At 42.3% G+C, this 10,190-nt stretch overlaps 2 protein-coding genes across 2 annotated transcripts in view; one reads left to right on the forward strand and one right to left on the reverse strand.

The window, feature by feature from the left end:
* LOC102848488 (chromosome unknown open reading frame, human C9orf3) overlaps positions 1-10,190 on the reverse strand; it is a 704,390-nt gene that overhangs the window by 368,871 nt on the left and 325,329 nt on the right. The window lies entirely within an intron of this gene.
* On the forward strand, positions 4,461-4,604 carry LOC102872377 (uncharacterized protein C7orf73-like). Its single transcript, XM_006898869.1, has one exon. The coding sequence runs from the start codon at positions 4,461-4,463 to the stop codon at positions 4,602-4,604; it is 144 nt and encodes a 47-aa protein (XP_006898931.1).

A 10,190-nucleotide genomic window follows, 5' to 3' on the forward strand; every position in this document is an offset into this window, starting at 1 on the left:
GAATCAGCTGATCCTTGAGAGTAGCCATACTGGATTTGGATGAGGAAGGTACCGGGAATGCACGTCGGGCAGGCTTCGGTGGCGCGAGGCGGCGAAACCCTGACTCTCGGGAGGGATTTTAAAACAATGAAATAATTTTTCTTTTATTTCTCCAAGAGGGGAGTGTACAGGGTGGGGGGAGGGTTGAGAGGGGAGAAAAGTGCAATGATGAATGAATGGAAAGCCAAGGTCTCTGTAAGTTTTCATTGAAATTAATAATAAAAAAATTTAAAAGTTATTTAACATTCTGGGTATTGTAACCTATTTTGGATTACAGGGACACACCCATACAAACTATGTAAACAAATATTTACTTTTGTTGAACATGACTTTTGAATAATCCCTAAATTACCAACAACCAGAAAAGTATTTCATGCAGGATCTGGAGAACTTTTCTGGTAACTATTAATTAAAACCTGCTTGCAGCTTCTTTTCAAGAACATGGATGACAATGTGATTGTCATCCATCTACTCTTCCTCCATCAACCATGCAAAGCTCTGGTATTTATTCCCAGACTGGGAGACAGGGAAAATCATTATTTTATAAAAGAATGTATTTTGCTTTATTCCAGAACTACAACAAAATGGCGCAGCTGAGAATTGTAATAGTTCACCCAGTTATTTTTCACTGCGTGTACTATGTACCATCATCTGTAGAAATGTGCGGCCTACCACACTGCTTCCAGAAGGCTATCCGTGTCCAGGCAGCTTGACTACATTCAGTGAGAAGAGTTTTATCACTGGTTTCCTTTGCCTCACAGTGCAAAGACCTTTGTTCATGTTGTGTACCACTGAGTTGGAATTAACTCAAAGCTGACCCTCCAACAGACTCCTCACCGGCAGTAAATCCCATGGCATTCAGGTCTCCGTTATTATTAATCTCAGTTGCATATTCCATTGATTCCTGAATGCAAAAGTGGTAGAAGTTATCTATTTCCTCCTTTTTGACTTTGCTTCTTAGTGAATATATATGAATGATAGTGGTATTAATAGGTCTTTCCTGCATGCTGTTGTGTTGTCATGTGCCATCAAGTCACCTGCAACTTACAGTGACCCTATGTATATTAGTACTGAAGTCTGCCCTATCCTGAGTGAAATCTCATTGTCTCCAACAGGCGGAATCCTATTTCTCCAGTCACTGAGTCAATCCATCTCATCCTGGGTCTTTCTCTCCTGTGCTGTCCCTCCATCCTTCCAAGCATGATGTCTCTCTCCAAGGATTGGTCCCTTCTGTCCACGTGCCCTAAGTATATGAGATGCAGCCTCAAAATCCTTGCCTCCAGGGAGTAGATGGTGTCACTCTCTGCAGGACAGAACTGTTTGTTCTCCTGGTGGTCCATATTATGTTCAGCACTCCTTCTATCATCTTTAGTCATTGTCCAGCTTTCTGGTAATTCATCTCAAGTAATGGTGAAGGCAGTGGCCTGGATAAAGTGCATATAAATCTCCAGACTGACATCATTGCTCTTCAGTACTCTGGAGAGGTCCCTGACAGCTGACTTTACCAATGTAATTTGTCTTCTGATTTCCTGACTGCTGGTGTTAAGAGTACTTACTGTGGAACCAAGCAAGCAGAAGCTATTAACAATCTCAATCTCCTCACCATCTATCATGATGCTGCCAATTGGCCCAGTGGTGAGAATCTTTGTTTTCTTGACGTTGAACTTCATATTTAAGACTGCAGTTCTTGATCTTCTGCAGCAAACGCCTCATGTTCTCTTCAGTTTCAGGAAACAAGGTTGTACCATCTGCATCATATAGGTTGTTGAGTCTTCCTCCAAACCTGATGCCACAGTCTTCCTTATAGAGCCCAGTCTCCCAGGTGATCTGTTCTGCATATAGACTGAAAAGGTATGGAGATCCGATGCATCCCTGACACCCACATTTCCTTATCCTAAACCATGCAAGAAGAAGCTACTGCCGCGAGTTGCCTCTCTACTGTCTGGCCTCAACTTCTACCCGGGCGGCTTCCAGGCTCCCCAGCGGCATGTCCGCAGTCTCCCCTCTGTGTCTCCCGACCGATTTTGGCTCCGCCTTGGGGCTTATACCTGTACGCGTGTCAGAAGCTATTGCCGTAAGTCGCAGAGGGACATCATGCTTGGTAGGGTGGAGGGACAGCGCAAGAGGAGAAGACCCTCTATGAGGTGGATTGATTCAGTGACTGGGGTAATCGGGATGGGTGTGTCAGAGGCAATGCGATTGGCACAGGATAGAGCAGGGTTTAGGGCTGTTGAACATAAGTTCGCTATGAGTCACAAACGACTCGACGGCACATAACAACAACAACAAACCATGCAATGTTTCCCTGCTCTGTTTTGACTATTGTTTCCTGGTTCAAGTATGGGTTTCATATGAGCACAATAAAGGGTTCTGGGATTCCCATTCTTCTCAAGGTTAGCCACAATTTGTTGTAATCCACACAGTCCCATGCTTTTTCATAGTGAAGAAGAAACAGCTAGCATTTCTCTGGTACTCGCTGCTTTCAGCCAAGATGCATTTAACATTAGTTATGATGTCGCTAGTACCATGGCCTTTTCTAAACCCAGTCTGCACATCTGGCAGTTCTCTGCTGATGTACTGTTACAGTCATTTCCGGATAATATTCAGGAGGATATTGCTGGCATATGATATTAGTCATATAATTAAATTATTTCCACAATCTGTTGGGTCACCTTTCTTTGTAATGAAAATAAATACAGATAGCTTCCAGTCACTTGGCCAGGTACTTGCCCTCTAGATTTCTTGGCATAATCTGGTGAGTGTGTCCAGTGCAACATCTGTTTGCTTAATTCCTGGGGCTTTGTTTTTTTTGTCAGTTCATTCAAAGCAGCTTGAACTTCCTCCTTCATCACCACAGGCTCTTGATCATATATTGTTTCATGAAATTCAGTGACAGCCAATTCTTTTTGGGATAGTGACTCTATGTAAATCCTTCCGTCTTCTTTTGATGCTTCCTGGGTCATTCAGCATTCTGCCATTAGCATATTTAAGTATTGCATCTCTAGGCTTGAATTTGTTCTTCAGTTCCTTCAGCTTAAGAAATGCTGATTGAGTTCAACCCTTGATTTTCTGACCTCAGCTCTTTGCACATTTCATTCTAACACTTTGCTTTATTCTTCTGTGCTGTCTTTTGAAGTCTTGGGTTCAGGTCCCTAACATCTAGAATTATTCCCCTTGCTTTGGCTTCTTGGAATTGTAGTGCAATATTCTGATAATTCAGTCTCTTCTGACATCCATCTTGATCTTTTCTTTCTCCTCTGTCTTTGCACTGACATTTTTCATTCTTCATGAATGATATTCTTATTTTTATTTTATTGTGGGGTTTTTTTGTTGTTGGGGTTTTTTTGGGTGTGTGTGTGTGTGTGTGTGTGTGTGTGTGTGTACCATCAAATTGGATCCAACTGGTAGAGGAGATTGGTCCTCTTTCTCCAGCGGAGCATCTGCTGGATTCAAACCATGTGCCTTCAGGACTGTAGTGCAGCTTCTTACCATTAGGTCACCAGAGTTCCCTTTATGAATGATATTCTTGATATTCCCCCACAGCTCATCTAGTTCAAGGCTTCAAACTTGTTCCTGAGATGGTCTTGAAATTCTGGTGGGATAGACTCAAGGTCAAACTTTGGTTCTTGTGGATATGATTTGATTTTTCTTTAACTTCAGTCACTCACCACATTGTATTTCAAGATGGATCTGGAAACAGTCTCTTAAACTATAAATATAACCCCATTTCTTCTTCTAATTTCTTGCATAGTAGATCATGAATGTCTGATTAAACATGTCCCATGCCAATCCAACTCTTATCTCCAGTGCCTAGTATGTCGACATTTATGCCTTCCCCCCTTAACAACATCCAACTTTCCTATATCCACACTTCTCACATTCCACATTCTAATCACTACTGTCTGCATGCAATTGTTCCTCCTACTTTGTATTTCCCAATATGAAGATTCAGTTTCTAGTACTATACTTCCTAGTCTAATTTAAGAATTCTCTATTGTACATAGGGTTTTCAAACAAGGAAAAAGTATCAATAGTCTGAAAACAAGGACTTGGGGACAGAAATGAGGCTGAAGATAGAAAGACATAATTTTGTACAATGTTTTGTTCAATGGAAATAACTTTTTAAAAAACACAAATGGTGACTATACACATGGACCTCACCTGATGGTCTACACAGGAATCAGACTGATTACATCTGTGGAAAGAATCACTAAAGAAACTCAACATCAGATGTGAAAACTACACAAGGTGCAGAATGTTGATTGTGGTACAAACCATCAATAACTCACATACAAGTTCAAACTGAAACAAAAGAAACTGAAAATAAATCCACAAGAACCAAAATCTGGGGGGAGGCAGGCTGGGATCGGCCTGGCAGCGGCTGTGGGCCTTGTCGCTTCCTCACCATCCCCGCTGACATCATGCTCCAGTTCCTGCTTGGATTTACTTTTGGAAACATCGTTGGAATGTACCTGGCTCAGAACTACGGGATACCAAACCTGGCCAAAAAGCTCGAGGACATCAAGAAGGACTCGGATGCCAAGAAGAAGCCATCTAGCTCGTGAGGGCCCCCTGCTGTAGGCCCTCTGGGCCCCCATGGATCAGCCCTCCCCCAGAGCCTCCTCACCCTCGAAGCAGCAGTGTGTGGTCATCGCAACCTCAGCGAGGTTCCTCTTTGCTGGATCCTGAGTTGCCTTGGAGCAAAAATGGGGCCTCCGAGGGAGAGCTCTGCCATCTCCCCATGTACTCTCTCCTCACCCTTGTTCCAGCTGGTGGGAGAGCCCAATGCTAGATAGTAAACATAACCATCAAATTGTCAGGAAAAAAAAAAGAACCAAAATCTGACCTTGAGTCTATCCCACCTGAATTTAAAAGCCATCTAAGGAAGAGGTTTGAGGCCTTGAACTAGTGAATAAAGAAAAGATAGAAAGAATACCCATAAAGAATGCAAAAGGTCATTTTACAAAGACAGAAAAGGAAGACTGAGATGGATGTCAGAAGAGACTCTGATTATTGCACCACAGCACCAAGAAGCCAAAATAAAGGAAAGAAATCAAGAAGTTAAAGAGCTGAACAGAAGATTTCAAAGGGCAGCTCTGAAAGACAAAGCAAAGTATTACAATGAAATGTGCAAAGAGGTGGAGTTGAAAGGAAAAAGGTCTGGTACAAAGACCAATGTATATGAACTTTGTATGTAAACCAGTATAAAATATTTTTTTTAAAGAACTGAAGTCAGAAAATCAAAAGGGATGAACTCACTCAGCATTTCTTAAGCTGAAGGAACTAAAGAACAAATTCAAGTGGTGAGTTTCAATACTTAAGGAACCTATACTTGGATCAGTACAAACAGCAAGAAAACACTGCACGGTTCAAAATCAGGAAAGGAGTAGAACAGGATGCATCCCGTTTCCATAATTTTTCAATCTATATGTGGAACAGATCATTTGGGAAGCTGGACTTTATGAAGAGCAATGTGGCATCAGGATTGGAGGAAGACTCATCAACAGGCTGTGTTATGCCAAAACTGAGGAGAACCTGAAGCATTTGTTACAGAAGGTCAAAGAGTGTAGTCTCCAATATGGACTAAAGTTGGAGAGGATGTGGTGAGAAGGAACTCTTAGACATTACTGGTGGGATTGTAAAATGGTGCAACCATTCTGGAAGGCAGTTTAGCGCTTCCACAAAAAGCTGAAATAGAAATTCCATATGACCCAGCTATGCCACTACTTGAATATACCCTGAGAATAGGAGAACTGAGGCACTATCTGAGATGTGTACACCAATGTTCATAGCAGTATTATTCACCATTGCAAGAACATGGAAATTGCCAAAATGTCCAACCACAAATGAATGAATTGAGAAAATATGGTACATTCATGCAATGGAATACTAGGCAGCATGCAGGAGCAATAACTTTGTAAATTATTACCTAACTTGGGAGGGACTGGAGAGCATTATGCTGCGTGAATTAATTCAGTCCCACAAGGATAAATGCTGTATAAGACTGATATGTTGTTGTTGTTGTTATGTGCCGTCCAGTCGTTTGCGACTCATAGAGACCCTATGCACAACAGCCCTAAACTCTGCTCTATCCTGCGCCAACCGCACTGCCTCTGACACACCCATCCCAATTACCCCAGTCACCGAATCAATCCATCTCATAGAGGGTCTTCCCCTCCTGCGCTGTCCCTCCACCCTCCCAAGCATGATGTCCCTCTCCAAGGACCCGTCCCTCCTGGCAACATATCCAAAGTATGTCAGACGAAGCCCCAGAATCCTTGCCTCCAAGGAGTAGCTTGGTTTAATCCTCTCCAAGATGAATCTGTTTGTTTTCCTGGAAGTTCATGGTACATTCAGTACTCTTCTCCAGCACCACAGCTCAAAAGAATACACTCTCCTTCTGTCCTCCCTAGTCATTGTCCAACTCTCTGATGCATAACAAGCGATTGCAAATACCATGGCCTGTATCAGGCGCACCTTAGTCTCCAGAGAGACAACGTTGTTCCTGAGTACTTTAGAGAGGTCCCTAACAGCAGACTTTCCCATCGCGATACGCTTTTTGATTTCCTGACTGCTGGTGCCAAGAGTGTTGACTGTGGAGCCGAGCAAACTGAAGCTGTGAACACTCTCAATCTCTTCGCCATCCATCCTAACACTGCCAATTGGTCCAGTGGCGAGAATCTTTGTCTTCTTGACATTGAGCCTCAGTCCATACTGAAGTCCATACTGAAGGCTGCAGTCCCTCATGCAGCAAGTGCATGAGGTCCTCCTCAGTTTCAGCAAACAGGGTTGTGTCATCTGCATAACGCAGATTGTTAATAGATCTTCCACCAATCCTGATGCCACCATTCTCCTCATAGAGCCCAGCCTCTCGGATAATCTGCTCTGCATACATGTTGAAAAGGTATGGAGACAGGATGCATCCCTGGCGTACACCCTTCCCAATTTTGAACCATGCAGTGTTACCCTGCTCTGTTCTGACTACTGCCTCTTGGTCCAAGTACAGGTTTCGCATTAGCACAATTAAATGTTCTGGGATTCCCATTCTTCTCAGAGTCAGCCACAGTTTGTTATGATCCACACAGTCAAATGCCTTTGCATAATCAATGAAACACAGATAGACATTCTTCTGGTATTCTCTGCTTTCAGCCAAGATCCATCTAACATCAGCAACAATATCCCTAGTAACACGACCCCTTCTAAACTCAGCCTGGACTTCCGGCAGTTCTCTGCTGATGTGCTGTTAGAATGAATATAAGGATCCAGGAGAGGTGGGAGAGGCCGGAAGCAGAAGGATGTGGATGCACAGGGGGAAGAGGAGAGTAATCTGTTGGAATTGTACAATTTGATGGGTGGGGCAGTGAGGAAAATTGAAAGAATTTGTTGGAATTTGTATTAGAATTTTGTAAATAAACTAATAAAATAAAAGAGATTTTCACCACTGGTTAAACTAGCAGCATTATGACAGATAGATATTAAGATTGTTAACAATTTTACCCTGCTCAGAAACACAATCTACACTGCTGGTATCAGCGTCAGGAAATCAAAAGATGAATGGTATTGGGAAAGTCAGGGACTTCCCCAGAATGTTAATGAGTAACGATGTCAGTCTAAAGACTAACGTGTGCCAGATCCAGGTTATGGTCTACACAATTACTTGCTATATATCAGAGTGCTCGACAATGGTTTAACGCTTCATAATATGCCAAAGATTACTGTGGGTCACAGTCGATTTGAGAGCACATAACAACAACAAATTGCACAGGAGGGGTTCCCTAGGTCCTATGTCTAGGAAAAGAATGTTGAGATTTCCCAAAGAGTACGGAGCAGTTTGATTGACAAAGGAGGTATTACTGTTCTGATAACTGAGAGCACTCAAGAAGAATCTGAAAACCAAAGTGTAATCAAAATAGGTTTAAATATAATGCTGAGGGCTGGTAAAAAATAAGGATGAAAATAAAAACAGAACAAACTCCCTAAAATAGTACTTGGCAGAGTGAATCTATTTTCAAGATAGAATGATTCTGAAAGCAAAATAATTAGGTGAAAGAAAGTAGGGGTTTCCCCTGCTGGAGAGCCATAGCACCACCTAAATTTCATAGCAGGAAGTGAGGAAAGGAAAGGAAAAAGCATCACTGCCAGCATAGGGAGTTGAGTATTGTTATCAGGTCAGTAACGCAACCCAAATGAAGTACAGGGGAAGAAAATTTAATTAGGTTGAATTAAGGATTCACTGATGGTTGGGTTGATAGAGCCAGGAAGATGATGGGGAAGAACAAATCTGCAAATGAAGACAACACTGTTGTTATGTGCCCTCAGGTCACCTGTGACTCATAGCAATCCTATGCTCTGAGCTATCCTATCCTAAGCCAGTCTCACTGTTTCTGACTCACTTGCCCACATAACCCCAGTCCCTGTATCTATCGATCTCATCCAGAGTCTTCCTCTCCTGCTCTGTCCCTCCATTCTTCCAAGCATGATGTCCTTGTCCAAGGAGTAGTCCCTCTAGGCAACATGTCCAAAGTACATGAGCTGGAGCTTCGAAAGCCCTTGACTCCAAAGAGGAACTTAGCTTCACCCTCTCTGAGACAAACCTGTTTGTTCTCTTGGCAGTTCTTGGAATGTTCAGTACTCTTCTCCAGCACCACAACTCAAATGCATCAATTCTTCTGTCATCCTAAGTCATTGTCCAGCTTTCTGATGCATAATAAGTAACTGCGAAGATCATGGACTAGATCAGGCACCTAGATTGACATTGTTGTTCTACAGAACTCTGGAGCGATCCCTAACAGTAGATTTTTCTAGTGCAACTCATCCTTTGATTTCCTAACTGCTGGCATCAAGAGTCTTGATTGTGGAACCAAAAAAGTTGAAATTGTTAACAATCTCAATCTCTTCTCCATCTATCATGTTGCTGCCAGTTGGCCTAGTGGTGAGAATCTTTGTTTCTTTTTTTTTTAATTTAAATTTATTATTAATTTCAGTAAAAATTTACAGAGACTTTGGATTTCCATCCATTCATTGTTGCACTTTTCTTTTCTCCCCTACCAATGTCCCCTCCCCCAAGTACAGTACCCTTTTGGAAAAGTAAAAGACAAATTCTTTCATTGTTTTACAAACCCTTCCCCAGATCCACTCCACTATGCAGCCTTCACTCTAGACTCCTGTCATGACAAAAATACCTAATCACATATCCCTTTAAAACAGTTTTCTCCCTCATCTGTTTCAATGCAGTATACATTATTTAACCCATCTTTCTCAGTCTCCCCCCAACCCCGAAGTCAGTCCTGTTTTACATGCAGTATTTGTCCTTTTGTGACAGAGATACTTCACTCAGCATAATGTCCTCCAGGGTCACCCATTTTGAATAATATTGCATGAGTTCCTTGTTTTTCAATGCAGCATAGTATTCCATTGTGTGAATATACCACAGCTTCTCTATCCATTCATTTATTGATGGGCACTTAGGTTGTTTCCAAGAAATCTTTGTTTCTTGATGTTGAACATCAATTCATACTGGAGACTGCAGTCCTTGACATTCTGCAACAAATGCTTCAATTTTTCCGCAGTTGTGGCAAACAAGATTGTGTCATCTGTATAATGCAGGTTATTTGATGAGTCTTTTTCCAATCCTGATACCACACTCCTCCTCATAAAGTCCAGCCCCTGAATGATCTGTTCCACATACAGATTGAAAAGGTATGGAGACAGGATGAATGCCTGCAAACTCCTTTCCTGATTTTGAACCACTGGAATACGTGAACATGGACTTGGTGACAGAAATTAAGCTGAAGATTGATAAAATTCTGTACATTCAATGACTTATTAATTGCAAATACTTTTTTTCTTTTATTGGGAAAAACATATTGGGGGTACAAGGAGGTGAGGGTTCGGGGCAGAAGGGTGAGGATGGACCAGGATGCAGTTGCAGAGCTGTACAGTTTGGTGGGTGGGGGGAGCAGGTGAAGGAAATGATAAGGGTCCAGTGGGGACCAGATGCTACAGAGTAATGACAAGCATTTTCCAATGGTAATTAAACCCAACTGTCTTATTGATTTGGGAATTGGGTGCTGACTCTCTGGCTTCTTCATGCTGAACAGGGGTGTAGATGTAAAGGGGGGAAGGGAGGACGCTTCATCTCCTTACTGGTG

The sequence above is a fragment of the Elephantulus edwardii genome, unplaced genomic scaffold (genome assembly GCF_000299155.1).
Source record: "Elephantulus edwardii isolate Elephantulus edwardi_28Jun2011 unplaced genomic scaffold, EleEdw1.0 scaffold00238, whole genome shotgun sequence".
Lineage (NCBI taxonomy): Eukaryota > Metazoa > Chordata > Mammalia > Macroscelidea > Macroscelididae > Elephantulus > Elephantulus edwardii.

Bases quoted from the DNA above. Each gene is read 5' to 3' on its own strand.
- LOC102872377 (XM_006898869.1), top strand. From the start codon at position 4,461: ATGCTCCAGTTCCTGCTTGGATTTACTTTTGGAAACATCGTTGGAATG.